We start from the raw sequence: 18,090 nt of genomic DNA on the forward strand, positions 1-18,090 counted from the left end.
ATGAAAAAATATAGATTCCTCAAAGATACTAAATAAGAGAAAAATGCCAGAATATTTCTCACTTAAATTCCAATTGGGAACATGAGGGTGAAATATCACTGACCAATGAGAACCCTTATCTTGCATGCCATGCAATCCATCCCCCAACTAAAATGCCTTCTTCCTACCACACACTACTTTCTATTGATTTCCCTCTGCTTTGGTTGTTGTGTGAATGCTAGTGATCAAGGCTCCAGTGATATCTTGAGGCCAAAGGAAAATTATTTTCCCTGCTTCTCTTTTGTTCCTCTCTAACAGACTGCTAGTTCTTCTGTTCAGACCACGTGGGCAGCAGGGTTAAAGGCCTTCTCCCAGTCATACATGCTTAGTAAGCAAAAAGTAAACAAGACACATTCTTCTAAGTTGAAATGTTCTAAAAGCAAACTACATAATTTAGGATTCTGAATATGTCTCAGGTAGTCTATTTACTACAGTATATTAATGGACTGGGGTCTGTAATAAAAACTAACCAATTCAACAGAGAGCAAAATCATTAAGGCCAAATGAGCATAAAATTGGAAGGAAGGAGACAAGGATCTTAATTATGATTTTATCACTATACAACTGTGCTTGTGCCTCCTCATTGATGAAGTAAAGATAATGATATTTTTCCCTTTTCTGCCTTTAGTATAGATTGAATTTCATAATTTCTGTAGTACAGTGTAACAGCAAGAAGCATACTATTTTTCAAGGTTATATACCCCCTTCAAAGAAATTATTAAAACAGCTTAACTCAGTCAATACGGTTTTTACTTTGGAGTTTGTTTTTTGTGGGTGTTTTTTCCTTCTGAGCATCTGGCATCAAACAACTGTTATCTTAATTTGGCAATTCACTCAGAAGTCAGTGACTTACAGTACTAGCACAACATTCTTCATCATAATATACAGACAGTTCCTAGCAGCAGCAAATCAACTAAGAGTAGGTATGTGCTCTCAGAAATGAGCTGGTGGCAGAAACTGAACACAAAGATGTAATTTCTAGCTTAAATACCCTTGGTAAATTTTACTTCTAAGACATCTAGATATTATTGCAAAATTAAAAGATTTCTTACATGTTAACAGTTAATTTTCCACACAGGTTAAAGATGAGGTAATCTCTTAGGATTAATTTTTCTAATAAAATATATAAAACAATCTTGTGGGTCCTTAACAATCTTAAATTCTCTTTCTCCAGGTTGCATTCTTATCACCTGTATTCACTGTGTCACTCAAAGTTCTCTTTCCAATATGATATATTTAAAGATGTAAAATAAGTATCATTTGTGGTACATTTAACTTACATGGTAGTTGGTCCTTTAATATCATGGTAAATATCCTCAAAATGGTAATTAGGTTAATAAAAGTTATAAAAAGAACATACTCAAAGTCTTCATTGTAAAGATATGCCTCTTTGAATTCTTTTTAGACCTTAGCAGAGCAAGTGGCCTAAAGAACAGAAAGTTTTACGAAGTCATATCTTTCCAAGTAGAATGCCAATCATACCAACGATCTACACCTTAAACTAAAACAGAACAAAGCGCAGTAAAGCACTCCTCTTTTTCTGTATACACACAATCTGGTTTGGCCAATAAATAGTTTCAGTAGAACTAAAGACTAATTCTGGCTTCGCTTTTGATATATGCTACAATCTTGAGTCAATCTTCCTAGGTAGCAGTAAGAGGCAGATAACACAACCTTGTCACTTTTATATCTTGTTGCCATGCCAGAAAAGTTTATTCAATGATATTTCTGGTAGTGAAAAACACTGATTGGATTTTACTGCCTCTTCTCATCGCAGTCCATTTCAATACCCTTTTTTTCATTGCCAGACTTCTCAAAGAAACTGCCAGCACTTACTAATCCATTTCCCCACCCCATATATCACGATTCTTATCACTGTTACCTAGTGACCACCCTACTGTACTGAAATCATATTTCTCACTATGACTTTATTGCTTTGCCACTATAATGGAAAAAGCAGCAAGTTGAAGGCGTCAGCAAAGAATTTAGGTGCAAGCCCTCAATTTGACCATTATAAGATGTGTATATTCAAGCATTATTTCACATCTTTGGGAATCACTTTCCTCATTTATAAAATGAACAAACTAGATCATGATCTCTAGGGTCTCTTTCTCTACTGAACCTATAGCTGTATGACTAAATTCAATAAGTTTTCATTTCTAATATCTCTTTGGCATTTGACATTAATCATCACCTTCACCCCTTTATTATTTGCTCAAAGCCCTTCCATTCATGAGCTCGACTATTATCTCTAAGCTAATATCACCATTACCTAACCCCAAATTGTCTATTTCCAAATACAAAATCTCTCTACTTAGCCATTCTACCTTCACAAAAGTCATAATACACCCAAACTTGAAATTACACCCAAACCAACTAATCACCCCTCAGCTTGCCTGCATCTCCTGTTTCCTTAACAATTAGATTCCTCATTACCCAGAGGCTTGTCTTAAAATACAAATCTTCTTGGGCCGAGCCCGTGGCGCACTCGGGAGAGTGCGGCGCTGGGAGCGCGGCGATGCTCCCGCCGCGGGTTCGGATCCTATATAGGAATGGCCGGTGCACTCACTGGCTGAGTGCAGGTCACGAAAAAGACAAAAAAAAAAAAAAAAAATACAAATCTTCTTTGAGTCTTCCTTCTTTCCTACATTTTACTTTCATTAAGTTCTGCTGACATTTCCTTCTAAATAACTGATATCTTCTCTTTTTAAATTGCATCATTCATGAATGGATTACTCTAAAAGCATACTACTACTACTTGTTCTCTCAACCCTAGTCTGTTCACTCGCCAAAACATCCAATATTCTCTAGCACAATATGCTAGCCACTAACTACAGGTGGCTATTTAATTTTTACTTAAAATTAAAATTAAAAATTCAGTTCTTCTGTCACACTAGCTGCATTTCAAGTGCTCAATAGTCGCACACAGGCTAGTGGCTACTGCACTGGGCAGCACAGACACAGATACATTCTCATCCTCACAGCAAGTTCTACTGGAAGGCTCTACAATTTTAGACAAAAACTATTAGCACACTACTTACACCATAGGTTTTCTTCTACTCAAGAACATGGGCAGGTTTTTTAATACTTCTCTAAACCAATGAGAAATCTTTACCTTGGCATCCAAACTCTCCAGATTTGGCTCCACCAAACATCTTCATCCATTTTCTTTGCCAACACATACTCTGTTGGTCAAGCTGTCTTCACTGATGACTAAGTAAGGCACTATGCTTTCATTACTACACTAATTCATTCATTCAATAAATAAACTATGTAGGAGACACTTCAAGATTCTAGGGATACTGCAGAGAATAAAACAGACAATAACGTTTGGACTGATAAAGTTTTAATTTTTTGTTTCCTCTCCTATCACTGGTCTTTGCCCATCTACCTTTTAACACCTGCCTCCTTCAAGTTCTAGCTTACCTTCCCCTCTTTGACCTCTCAGAGCACTTTGTATATATCCCACATTTGAACACAATTAAATAGAACTTAATTTTGTCTTCTTTCATGGTTTGTCTTCCCAACTAGAATTTAAGCTACTTAAGGAATTTGGCAAGGAACAGCAAGCAGCCAGGGGAAAAATAGAGTAAGATGTCAGAGAGTTAATGGAAAGACAGACTGTGTAGGACCTTAAAGACCATGTAAGAGTGAGTGAGAAAGGAAGACACTGGAGGGTTATGATCACAGGAATAACATCATTTGGCTTAAGTTTTTTTCGTATCACTCTGGCTCCTGTGTTAAGGATAAACTATACTGGGGCAAGAATGGATGCTGGGAGACTATTTAGGAGGTTAGTGCAATTACAAGTGAAAGAAAATGGTAGCAGGAACTAGATCACAGGAGTGAAGGTGGTTAAGAAATAGCCAAATTTTAGACGTATTTAAAAGTGGAGCCAAGAGGATTTGCTGGTGTACTGGAAATAAGAAAGAAACATCATACATGACTCAAAGATTTTGGGCCTGAAGGACATAGGTGCCATTAACTGAGAGGAATGAGGAAGACCAAGAGAACTAGGGAGAACACAGGATATCTGAAGCTTAGTTTTGCACATGTGAAGTTTATAATGTCTATTAGACATTCTAATAGAGATGTCAAATAGGCACCTGAACATACAAGTCTAGAGTTCAAGGGAATGATCAAAGCTGAAAACATATATTTGAAAATTGTCAACAATTTGTATTTAACGTGTATTTACGGTGTATTTAACACCATAAGACTGGATGCAATTACTAAGAACGTAGTAAGCTGGACTGAGCCTAAGTTATAACAATATTAATTAAAAGGCCAGGATGATGATGAGGAACCATAAAGGAGACTGAGAAAGTGACTAGTGAGTTGTGGGGAAAAACAGGAGTATAGTATCCTGAAAGCCAAGAGAAGGCATGTTTCATTGAGGAGGGAGTGATCAATCTGTCAAATGTGGCTGAAAATTAAGATGAGGACTAAAAATTGATCATTGGATTTAGAAACACTGAAATATCATAGATCTTGGCAAAAGCATATTTGGGGGAATGGCACAGGTGAAATTACCAACAAAAACAAAGCCAAAGTAATGTGGTACTTTATAAATATGATAGTCTCCCTCACTGCTTACTCCTCTTGTGACTCCTATGGGAAACTATTTTTACTGGAGTAGAAGAGCTGGAGGAAAGGGGGAGAGAATGTGTGCCATCATCTTTTCTATGACTTTTCAGGTGGTTGCTGAGTACCATTTGATTATCATATAAGCTGTGTTATGATATTTCCTTTTTTGTTTTATTTGGGGATAGACACAGGAAATATTTGAAAGCTAGAGGTAGAAAGATCTTCCATTCATCAGCAAAAGTATTATTCTTGACAAGTTTAATGGTAGAAGATGAAAAGTTGTTTAAACACTCAGTTATTTTAAAACCAGAACGGGGACTTCCATGTAGACTGCACCCTTTAAGATAAGCTATTTTATAGGAGCCTTTTGCCTTAATTTGAAAAACAAGCACAGTGGCTCTTGAAGCTGCTAAATATAAATTCAGAACTTTACAGAGGTAAACACAGATGTGTTTCTGTTATTAACATAACAGCTGGGTAAGGTCTGTCAGACCCAATAACACTCAAGAATTGTGTCACTACCGTCTTCAGACGAATGAAGTATGATTCCTTTTTCCTGATTTAGCTAAATTCAAAGACGTCAAATCCCTATTAGTCTCTATATTATCTAAATATCTAAGTGTACTTTCCTCACTGCAAAGCAGAAAAAGTACATTTCATTAGGATGTTTCTAAATAGTGATATTTATGAAGGAGCCTAAATGACAAAAATCCACAGATACAATTTCCTAAATCTCAAGGTCTAAGAGAAAAATCCAGTCACAGCACACAAAACTTTCCAATAGTGAGAACAGCTCTAGTGTTTACTTCATAATCAGTTTTTGCACAATTTTTCCCTTATTAAAGGTGGTAGATTATCACCCATGACATAGAGCTTTATTCATAAAGTGGGAGAGCTCTATTTTCCAACAAGCACCGAAACAAAAAGGACTGAAAGTTGCTTTAAGTGACCTGTTTAAAAGTATTTGATAGTTACAAAATGTGGTCTGAAATATTACTTTATATTTAAGAGTTTTAAATATCATTCCAACCATATTCACATCCACGGTTTCATTTGCTTCCATGAGGTAGTAAGTGTAAATATCATTTTAAGATCCAGAGACTGAAGCACAGAAAAATTAAGGATTTGTCTAACGTAGAATAGAAGAACTCTGGACTTCTACTTTGGGGTGCTTTCATCACATCAAAAAGATGAGTTTAGAAATGCAGATACCTATTATTCAAGGTCCAGGTTGATAACTTATTGCCACTTCTGATACTCAGACTTGTGTGATATCTGGGAAAGAAAATAGTATTAGCAGAGACTATGGTATTTGCATTTCACGAAGATTCAACAAATATTTACTTGGGGTTTACAATGTGTTGAGCTATCAGACATGATATCACTCAGCAGCAGAATGAAAGCTGGATTAGAAGTAGCCTGAGGTAGAGATGGTAGTGGTAGTACGAGAAGAGATGGGAGAAAGAAGACAAAAGGATTAGCCACTTTTTGATAACTCTTTATGTTCAAATTCATTCATAAAACAAATATTTTTTTAGCACCTACCAGGTACCAGACACTATTCTGTGTTTGTGGATGTTTAAGTGAATAAAATAGACAAAAGTCCTCATCATAATGTTTACACTGGGGGAGGGAGAGGGGTGCAGACAAATAAGAAAAATATGTAGTATGTCAGATAATGATAAACACATCCCAGGGCGATGATGGGAGAGGTTTTGCTTTTTTTTCTTTTTTTTAAACCATTCTTTATGTATTTATTCACATATTTGATTAAAAAGTCAGGAGTGAAATTCTTACAATGACCTAATAAGTAACTGTACAGTCCCCAAGTGCAGAATCAAAGTTGTGTATTTTAAAGAGAACAGTCAGTCAAATTCTCTGGAAAAGATGACATTTGAGCTGAGACCTCAAGGAAGTAGGAGAGCAATCCACGCAGAAATTTGGAGCAGAAGCTTTCCAGGTGGAGGAAAGAACAAGCACAAAGGACCTGAGGCAGAAGTGTGGTACATCTGAAAAACAGCAAGGAATGGAGTGTAGCTAGAGTGGTAAGAGTAAAGAAGAGTAGCAAAACCAAAGTAAATGCACATATGAGTGTACTTCAAAAAGTTTACAGAAAATTGAATTAAAAGATAATACGAATCTTTCCATGAGCTTCTTGAAGACCCCTCATATATAACTCACTACCCCCAATTACCACATTTCAAGTTCTCTCCAAGTTAGGATGCGCACAGAATTTATATCATGTGCTTTCAAATTTCTTGAGGTCCCAATGTTTGAGTGTTATCTAAATATGGTGGTCAATAACCACTGTATTATTAGTCAACACCAATAATCATTTCATAAGACTCAAACTCAACCTTTCACCACCGGATACTGAATGGACTGGGTCAGATTTCCAACTGTGTCCAAAGAGAATTTGTTAATTGAGACCAACCTTTGTCTACACACACACACACACAACAGAGTACCAAAAAGAGAATGGGTAGTTATACTCAGGTGTTGTTTGAACTATTTCAAAGTATGATTGTCAAATAATTACAAGACAGGGACAGAACGTTACACAACTATATCAAGGCTTTCCGATTACAGTTCCATATACTTAGTAGTAATATTAAGTGACCTACATATTACCTAGGAGTTTTCTAGATTTACCTCTCCGTTCTCTCCACAGAAGTTAAGACATTGAGGCTGGCAACACCATCACCTTAAATATCCCATAGGACATATAAACTTGCTCTTATAAAGATTAGATTTTGAAAGAATGCTCATGTTAGAACTTCTTAAAAAGAACAAATTAACATCACATGCCTCTCTCTCTCAACAAAATCATATCTGGTGATCTTGCCACCTTCCTGGAATATATCCCTCCTGTTCTTCCTCTTTATCACTGTTTGGCAAGGGAAGAGATTCCTTTAGGAGTATGCATCAGACCAGTGAGAGGCTTTTTGAAAAACCTCCCAAATGACCACTCTTGAGCCTAAATCACATTATGAGGTATGCTGGGGTGACAAGGGAAGGGAAAGTTGAGAATCACTGACCCAAATCTTCTAGGTCCACCTTTTCAATCCAACCTCAGGTCCAAAGGAAGAGCTCATTCCCTCCTCCAAATGTATATTATTTATCATTAATTTCACAAAAATAAAGAGCTTCTTTGTTATCTCTCCAGTTATCATGAACTTTTCTTTAAGAATCAAAGCAGCATGCTTTGTCTAAGAAAAGGTATTGAGTTCCAGTTTACCATCATATAAAGAAAAATCTGTTTTGCATGAGATAAATTTCCATTGCAAGAAATGTCTGTTTTCATAAGGAATTTTCTAATTTCATCTGTATAAAATTAGATTTCTCCTGTTATAAAACTGGGTGTTTTCCTGGGTGTTTGTTATCAAAGGTCATCTTTCTTAGGAATATAGCCTGGCTAGCATACAACAGATCATCACATAATTTTACATTACTAAGTGATCCTAGATAATACTTTTCAAATGAGAAGAAACATTCAGAGAGGTCAAATGACTTGTCGAAAGTCACATAGCCAGCCATGATTTACTTAATTTCAGTGACAAAAACCTTTGGGATAAATTTTACTAAGTAAAAAGGAAAGCTATGAAATGCTTTCTATACATGCTACCTTTGGATTTCATACACTGCTGGCTTTGAGATGAATTCTTCTCAAACATTAAATTTCTAGTAAAGAAAGGCAAGCAAAATGATCTGTTTCTTATAAGACATATGATAGAACAGACTGAAATTTAATGGAGATTTCCTGTGCTACCACAAGGCAAGTCCCATTGCATTGTTTTCTTCTTATGCAACATGTTTTGCAGTAGGATTCTATTACAGTTCCTTGTGTAACACAGAGGTTAAGTCCTAACTGACTGCAACGTGGCCAAGACAGCAAATCTTTTCATTTTCTCATGTAAGTCAAAATGATTAAGGGAAGAAAATCAGAATATTTCATACTATTAAGTATTACATTCTGCTTCTGTATACAGATATAAGTAAAATATGTTCTTGCCTTTATCCACCATTCCCATAATGTGCTTTTAGAATAGTACAGTTAATTTACTCAAAAAAGATCCATTTAAACAAATTTTTAAAAATTATTAGAGATTAGAGTTAGTAATTCTATACTACAAACTTATGTGTTGCACACAAAAGTTATCTTCAATCTGTGATTAACATGGATGGTTGGGAGAAAGTTCCATGCCCAGAAGGGTATCATCTTTCAACCATTACCTTTAAGTAAACTACTGGCAATGGTTTTCACTGAAGAATGAGTCTGAAATTTAAGTCTACATTTTGAACTTCTAATGCATTTGACCAGGGCCATTACTTAAGGAAATGCATGTACCTGGTAAAAAGTTTTAAAAGGCAAATCTCCCTCCCACCCTTGACCCAAGTCTCTCAGGTCTTCTCCACAGAGACAATCACTATTACCTATCCAAATATAAAAAAACACAGAAAGACAAGAAAAACAGGGAAGGAAGGAAGGGAGGGAGGGAGGGAGGGAGGGAGGAAGGGAGGTATGCATGTGTGTTCTAAAGTAGTTTTTAAAAACTCACATCTTTTTATTCTTAAATAAATATACTCCTTATTAGTTTTCAAAGTACTTTCAAGTATGTCAGCTCACTGACCTTCAAAACTAACAATCCTTGGTAAATATATTCCAACTTCAAAAAAATCATCTAATAATGGAATCATTTAACATACCCATCTCTCCCAGGAAAATAACACTCAAACCAACCCAAATTATAATTGTGTACTCAAAAAACAAAAAACTAGCACACTTCCAGGAGATCTAACTATCTTCTCCAGGTAGCATATTCTCCTCTCTCAGATCTACATGGTCAATAATTATTATTGTTATTCTTTTAGAAATTTAAACTGGCATCACTATCACAAAGCATTTCAGAGTTATAATAAACACATGTCTATTTAACTATCTTCTCCAGGTAGCATATTCTCCTCTCTCAGATCTACATGGTCAATAATTATTATTGTTATTCTTTTAGAAATTTAAACTGGCATCACTATCACAAAGCATTTCAGAGTTATAATAAACACATGTCTATTTAGTTTCTCTACTGTAGCCTGTTATTTCCCAGTGTATTTGGAGAGGAAGGCCATTCTCTATTCCTCACCTATCCCAACCATATCTATAATATATGGAATTGATTTTATTTTATTCTTCTGTTCATGTCATGTAACAGAAGAACACCATCAGTCTTCCTATTTTTGATTAATAATATAGCGAATGATCCTATAACGCTGATGACACTTGAATATTCAAGTTCTAAAAAGCAGATTGACATATGCATAGTAGCCAATTAGAACACTACCTGATTTAAGCCTCCTAAAAGAGGGTTAATGATTAACACAGAGATGTATCGTTTAACTGTTAATAAAATATAAATGCAAAACATTACATATTTCCAAGTATGAAGCTAGTTAATGTCTAGAGTAACTTAGAGAAAATTAAATAAAAAGAGCATAAAAAGAGATACTATATGATTTTTTGTAATTTAAAAGCATCCATCCAATATCAACTCCTACCTATGTATTTGGGGTTGTTAATCACAAATAATACTATACTTCTTCACTGTATCCATTTAGTGCTTATCATTAAGAGGACACATTAGACTTTTTTTATAATTGTGGTGAAACACACATAACATAAAATTTACCATTTTATCCATCAAAATACTTTTCAAACAACCGTAATTAATCTACTCAAGATGGAAATTAGATCCCTATTTCCTTTTTACTGATAAAAATACAGTCGAAGAAAGATTAAGTCAGTCATGTATATTATCACAGGTCATAAACCCAAAAGAAATGAGGTAGAAACTCAAAAGAAACTGCTTTTGAAAAAATAATAGATTTTATTAAAATTCAAATTATTTCTCTAATTCTTATTTCTTTTGCTGATACCAAACTGATACCAAATAACAGAACTATTAAATGCAGAAAAGGCAAGGATAACATTTTTAGACTAAAATATTTTTAAGTGCTTTACAAGTCTAGACTAAATGATTTCAACAAGTCAGTAACAGAACTGGGAAATGATCCCACAAGGCCTACTTCTTAGCCATTAATCTTTTCACAAGCCAACACAGTATATATTGGTATGATTTTTATCTTCTATGTTTTTTCACCACAAGAAAATTTTAAATACAGTAAAAGAAGGCTCTCAAATGGAATGAGAAGAAATGTGGTAGAACTGAAAACGAATCAAGTCATCACTGATTTGCTGTTATTTTAATAATCTTTGATATAGAAAGTGGACTCTGTGAAGCTATATCTACCATAAAGAAAGACTGACATGAAAACATGAAAGTAAATGTGAACCACAAAAGTGAGCTAACTATTCAGATCCATATCTGAAAAATTAAAGTTCAAGCTATTATCTTACAACAGACTGTATAGCATTTACCTTTCATGTTAGAAAGATCAGAAAGTAGATGGTCACATTTGCTTACGAATGCATAAACAGTGGAAGGATAAGTAAGAAACTAGATATCTATGGAGGCAGGAGTGTGAACAATATGAAAAGACATGGCTGAAAGCAACATTTCGGTGTTACGTAATTTAAAATTTTTTACTATGGAAATAATTACCATTTGAAAGTAAAATAAAAGGGTACAAAATTTTACTAAAATAATCAATTTTTTAAAGTTTTGTCAAAGCCTCCTCTACTTTATGATACCTTCTAAGAAATTGAAGTTCCTGGAAAAGAAGAAAAAACCTGTTTTACTATTACCCATAAAACATTTGGGGAGAAAATTTCCTTTGATGAGAAAGAGCCAGGGTAAGTTAGGAAGGACTTTCTGAATGTCTAATCCATTGTATTTTATCCCTTAAACATTATTATAAAAATTCAAGAATAAGTTTTCCTCCTTAATAGATGGTTCATTAAAGGGCAGTATAGTATAGTATAAAGTTTCATATAAGTGCAGGCAGTTAAGCTTCAACTTACACTTAATTACTTCACATTTAATATACTTTTATTAAATCAACTATCTTACTCTTCTCTGGCCAAAGAAAACAACTTTAATTATGGGAAACACTTTATCAGATCAAGTTTGACTGGTAAGTTCAAACCCTGTGGGATACTTATATCAGCTCTATAGGAAAGGGCTGTTCTAAGGAAGTTCCCCAAGTCATCATACAGTTTTCTATAAGCTTGGATAAATAGACCATGACAGTGAGAATGATTAGTACACCAGAAATTTAGGGAGGCAGCTGGTGTAGGGAAACAAGAATGGGTTTGGAGTTAGACCTAAGTTTGAACCTGACTCTACCTCCTGTTGATCTTGGCAAATGACTTAACTTCTCTGGAAGTTTTTAATGATAAAATGATGCTGATACACCTAACTTAAAGACCATTAAAAGAATCAAATGAAATGTCCACACTGGCAGGTTCCAGACTATTTTGGCTGGCTCATGCAGGAGACATGCAGCCAGAATAAAAAAAACTTTCGGTACTGAATATTTTTGAAGTCACGTGAGAAAACTACTATAATGGAAAAAAATAATCAAAAATGGCAAGGCAAACAAAAACTTTTCTGTGAGTCAGGTAATTGGGATATAGTCAAAGAGAAGAGGTGAGCATCTTTATTAAAAATTGAAGATTTTTACTTCATCTATATGTTACTTTACTTACTTTTTTCTTAGTTCAGATCTGAACATCCATTAGCCTGGGGAAATCACTTGAATATTCTAGGAAAAACGTCCAGTGTAAGTAAGCACGGCTATCAAACTTTAAAAGAATCTAAAGTGGATACTAGGTTTAAAATCACTAGAAACTTCTATAAATATTTTCATTCAGAAAATTTCCAACAGAATTTGAAGATGATCACATCAGTACTTCTTATAAAAAAGAAAAAAAGAAATTGCTTTTAAAACTCTGAGATCATCTTAAGACAACTCTATTCTTGTGGAAGATTATTTCTTATTAGCAAAAATACTTAAGAAAGAGGCAGCCATCTGAAATTGCAGCTATTCAACTGTTTTTAACTTATGAAAAAACAATTTCATTTTGAGTGTTTAATGTGTGCCAGAAATATCATCCACTGGGGTATGGCAGGTCCTCTGCTTTCAGGTAACCTAGAAGTCTGGCTGAAAAGACAGAATAGAGACACAGTGCATTTGCTGAGATTTAAGGAAAAACACTAATAAACAATTCGTTGACATACTATTCAGTTTCTCCTTCATTTTTAAGTGCCTTACAGACTGAAACAATAAAAAATATGTTTTCAGTTCATTACTGAACATACACTATGTCAAGGGCACATGATAAAAAACAAATTTCCTTTGATTTGGTCCTGACCATTCATTATAAAGCCCATACACAACATTAAAATGGAGGAGAGGGTTGTTAGAAAAAGGAATTAAAAGAGGTTACTTCTTTGAGTGTTTTTATATAATGTACCTTTATTTCCTCATATTAGAGAGAGGATATGCTCTTATTCCCCTAAAGGTGTCCTTTTTGTAAATCACAGTCAAACATATAGCACAGAGTGAAAGGAGTAAAGTTCAAAAAATAATTGGGAGAGGTATCAGTAGCAAAAGACGTAGAATGCAGTTATTTTCTAATTAGAAAACCTGGCTCTCAACCATCAGACACTCTTATACAGGAAGTTAACTTTCCTGAGTATCTACATATCTTCTGCTTTTTAAATGTACTACGTATTTGAAAACACATGTATTAGTCATTGAAAGAGCAACAAAAATGATTTAAATGATTCTTTTTATTGTTTAGGAGAAATTTGGGGACTTCCTAGCCACTTCCCCCCCCCACACACACACACCTGGAGTAGGGGGGAAGGGAAGCAAGGGGAATATATTTTGATACTCCTAAAAATCCCTGTTAGGCTTGGAGTCCAAGAAAAGACATGCAATTTGACACAGGGATGGAGGCAAGCGCTTTGCTCATTTCTGCTCCAATGCACACAATCTATACTGGGGTTACCTGTGAGGAAATGGAGGTTTTTCCCTTAAGATCAAAACACATTTCGGGATTCAACAATTCTGACTAACAGCCAAGGAAGTGAAGAATGCCTACTGATCTACTATTTGTTGAGGCTTCTTTCTACAAAGAATGAACTGTGACACAATTTAGCCACCAACTGCTACATTTTTTAAATGGAGCTTTTAGAGAACACAACTGGTTTTGAAATAAAGCTCAACTGTTACCACACCTCATTCCACACTAGTTTCTGCACTAGCTAACAAGAGAGCTCAAGAACTGGATCAAGGCGTGCCGGCAAGGGCCAGAGCTGATTCAGAAAATCACATACCCTTATACAGGTGCTTTGCCTTTTTATTTTTTTAAGTTCGGATTTTCTTACATTAGAAAGAACTTTTCCCCAAAAGCTGCACACATGGAAGCTGCTTTTCAATCAGAATTCTAAACACTGCTCGTGAGCCTCGTGCTTTTTCACACGCTTCTTCATTCAGTGTAGGAGCTTCTTAACACAGCACTCATTTTAACATGTTTCACGCGGGTCTTGCTCACTGAACCGTCTTATGGTAGTTTCCCCAATCTAGCAGTGAAATTTGTACGAAAGCACGGATTCCACAGACCAGCGGGGATTTCTCCCCTGGACCACAGCTGCTAGGTTAACTGCTAATCAAATACAAAATACACGATTCTCTCTCCCCGACACACCCTCCGGAATCCCATGAGGATCAAACCACAGCTCGGCCCACGTTCGCTGACGAGGCTGAGCTCTCGGGACCCATGTCTGGGAACCCACCGCGCAGTCAGCCGCAGCTCCGAGTCCGCCCGGCCAGGAGAGAGAACAAAGGCAGCGCCCGCCCTCCTGGGTGCTGAGGCGGCGGCCCGGAGAAGGAGGAGGAGGACGAGGACGAGGACGAGGAGAATGAGGAGGAGGGCGAGGGGGACGAGGGGGAAGAAGCCAAAACCGCCGGCCGGCGCGCTCGCCCGTGGACCCAGCCAGCCCCGACCCACCTTGGACAGCTGCCTCCTGAGGCTGAAGCGCTGAACCATGGCCGGCCGCCCCGGGCTCTTCAGACAAAGCGATCACCGAAGGAGGGATGGGCTTTTAAAACACGGCTTCTTGGGAAAGTCGGTGGCAGGACATTTTTGGAGGCTGTCACACTCGGAAGCGCTCCACGGCCGTGCGGGAGGCGCCGCCAGCCAGCACCGGCGAGCGCGAGCGAGCGCCGGGGCCGAGCCTCCCCCACTTCCTGTGAGTCAGCCGCGAGGGTCCGGCCCAGGACCACCCCTTCCCTTTCCAGCAGACCACGAGGCGACGCCGCTACGGTGGTGCCGCCTGAGACTCCAGGGGCCAGACCTGGTGAGCCGGTCTGCGTGGGAGGAGGGGTGGCGCCGGGCTCAAGCAGAGGCCCCAGCGACGCCCGCCCCCGCCCTGCCCCCAGGTGGCTCGCCAGGAGCAGCCCGGAGAGGAGGAGGTGCGCGGCTCTGTCTGACCAAACTGGCCATACCTTCCCTCTTACTCACGGGGAGGGGTCCTGCTTCCCCTCCCCGGGAAGGAATGTCAGGTGCGGAGAGACACACTCCGATGGTGACTTCGGATTCGTGCCCAAGTTAAACAGGAACGTGGCCTCCTCAGGTGAGTGCCCTCTCTTGTTGGAACAAAGTAATTTTTAAAAGTCCACACACAAAACAAACAAAAGGAACAGCTCGGAGTGAATCAGTGCAGGTAAAGACGTATCAACGACGACAATCGTGAGGGCAGATCCAAAGATACAAAATACTTTGCCATCGGTTGCCACTCTTCCTCTATTTGAGTCTGCTTCCAGACAACCCACTGCAAGGAGAAAGTTTCATCTTATGAAACTTTCCAGTCTACCTGCTCCTCTCCCAACAGCTCATAACCTAATAAGTTAGGGCAGAATTTGTTGGCATGTGTTATTTTTTCCCTTCTCCAGTGCCTCTCAATTTCCTGAGCACAATTATATCTTATGCTACATTTATGGCCTTTGTTGGAATGAACCTACTATATGCAGTCATCACTGCATTAGGCATTTCACATCTATTATACCATTGATTTCTCAAAATAACCTTGTGAAATTCTTCAAATAAGTAAAGCAGTAACCCTCTCTCTAAAACCTCAATATTATTGAGGAAACCATAAAGTGTATTAATGCCTTTCTTCAGGCAAGAAAATTGAAAAATAAATTTGAAAAGAAGAGATAGGTCTGTGCAATGGTTATTCTCAACTATATCCATATTACATACTACCAATTTCCAATCATCAAACATGATGTATAATTTTTTAAAATTCACACATATTTCATAATATCTTAGGATGAGCAGAGAAGATGCACCAAATTCAAACAAATAACAGGATGCCAAGGCTCCAAAAAATTACTCTAAACAAAATGTATATATAAAACTCCTACTCTAAAAACTTTAAACAGAAAAGGATTGAACATATTTAAACTGTACCTTTTGTAACCTTCCAAAGCTGAAAAACTTTTAGATCAACAACTGTGACTGAAAGTAAAGACTCCTTCATATCTAAGGTTCAGAGTATGCAATGTAACCTAATATTTAAACTAACTGATTGAAATTTAAGGCCAAGTGGAAAGTAGGTTGACAGAGAACCTGGTTTTTTGTTTGTTTGTTTGTTTTTTGTTTTGGGTGGTTTGTTTTTATGGTGAGAGCACCAGTACCTCCATTTTTCTCCCACAGAGAATGAAAGAGAGTACTCTGAAATCTTCTCCTGGGAATGCATGAAGGATTAATGAGATGCTGATTTGCAAATAATAAAGAGCCTTACAGAAAGACATATTGTCTCAAACACAAGGTATTTCTGATAAAAGCGACTAGAATCCCAGATCACTGCTATAAGATTCTATCACAAAAAAAAGAAAAAAGGCATTAGAATAACACGTCAAAACGACTGACTATAGGTCCAGATATATATCAAATATCAGTCATGAACTGAAAGGGATATAAATCCTTAAAGTTCCAGATACACAGAAAGGACTTATGGATTAAAAGTATGGTGTCTCCATTCTAATAGGAACTTACTCATTTTGTGCCTATTAAGATAAACACAAAAAGTCTAAGTGTTTAAGATACAAGAAATCCTGTTAAAAGTTATTTGAGTGCATGACTGAAATCTAGTCTTTGATAAAAAGATGAAAAACTGAAAACAGAGAAGTTTCTCAATAAATAGGACTATTAGGAAGAAGATTAGAATTTCTAAATTTGGTTTATTTTGCAGACTGTGGCAGCTTTGGGGATGAACAAAGTAGACTAAGAGCAAAGGTTACAAAATAATAGCAGGAAAGATAGAAATGTATAACCTAAAGAAAAGTCAACAGCTCTGCCATCATTCTCTTCACTACTTGAGGACCAAAATAATGTCATTTTTAATAGTCTGTAACTGAAAATCCATATGATCTGATACTCTGTGTGGAAGTAGACAAAACTGTCTATGGAGTTCTTAGTCTTTTTTGGATCATACAGCCTCTGTGAATAAATTAAAAGCTATGGACTCAATACCCGGAGTACACACATGCAATGCATAAATGAATAGTACACACACATTTTGGATACAATTCCAAATGGTTCATAGATCCCCTACAGCTTGTCCATACACTCCAGGTTAAGAACTTTTGTTCAGGCCATTATTAAAGAAGAGCTGAACATCAATCATTTAATGGCCTTGTCTTCCACTTTCCACCATAGATAACAGTTCTTAGTAAAACCGAGAACAGGAGTTTGTCTTTGACATTTTGCCCCATCCCCAATACGTTTCCCTTATTTGTTTGTCAAATAATAATCTACTTCCAAAGTGGCAAGTGATCTTTATGTATATTTTGAATTTGTTTTAAAAATCTTCTAGGTTTTTCTTTATTATCATTGTAGGAAAAAAATAGTATTTTATCCTCCTTATTTTAACCATTATATATAACCCCACATTAGAGATAACATTAATATTTATCTTCCTAGATGTTTTTCTACACATGTATAAATGTATACTTTTTTAAAAAACAAAACTAAGACTATACTGTTTTGTAATTTGCTTTTTCACTAAAATATGTATATTTTAAATATATCTATCTTATAGCTATATTCATTAAAATCTATATTTAATATATGATATATATTTATATACATAATGAATACTTTGGATGAATATTTATGAAGTTCAAATAATCATTCCAATTTAGCTGATTTCTATATTAAAAACACTTGTCTCTCCCTTTGCAACAGCTTCATTCTTAAAATCCTGTATACATACTTTTTAAATAAATCAAAGTTTTATACTATTGAAATATCAAGTAATATAAACTACACTTTTACAGAGAAGGAAACTAAAGTTCAAACAGATTTTCAAACTTGTCCCAAATAACAAGAATTGGTACTACCGTTGGGACTAGAACTCAAAATAGTTAATTTTCACTACAGTGCTTTTTCCCATTACATCATACTTCCTCCTATTGTTAATAATTTTAGATTCATTA

The 18,090-nt window shown here is 36.4% G+C and overlaps 1 protein-coding gene across 2 annotated transcripts in view; it reads right to left on the reverse strand.

The window, feature by feature from the left end:
• The window catches only part of TMCC1 (transmembrane and coiled-coil domain family 1), a 201,605-nt gene that overhangs the window by 127,574 nt on the left and 55,941 nt on the right, over positions 1–18,090 (reverse strand). The window contains exon 1 of one of the 2 annotated variants that reach the window (XM_063113762.1): positions 14,597–14,867. The exons of the other annotated variant lie outside the window; for it this stretch is intronic. Within the exon in view, the coding sequence (XP_062969832.1) occupies positions 14,597–14,635 (39 nt within the window). The 5' untranslated portion in view covers positions 14,636–14,867. Of the gene's footprint in view, positions 1–14,596; positions 14,868–18,090 lie in introns of those variants that run through there. 2 annotated transcript variants of the gene reach the window in all.

Source organism: Cynocephalus volans, chromosome 11 (genome assembly GCF_027409185.1).
Source record: "Cynocephalus volans isolate mCynVol1 chromosome 11, mCynVol1.pri, whole genome shotgun sequence".
NCBI lineage: Eukaryota > Metazoa > Chordata > Mammalia > Dermoptera > Cynocephalidae > Cynocephalus > Cynocephalus volans.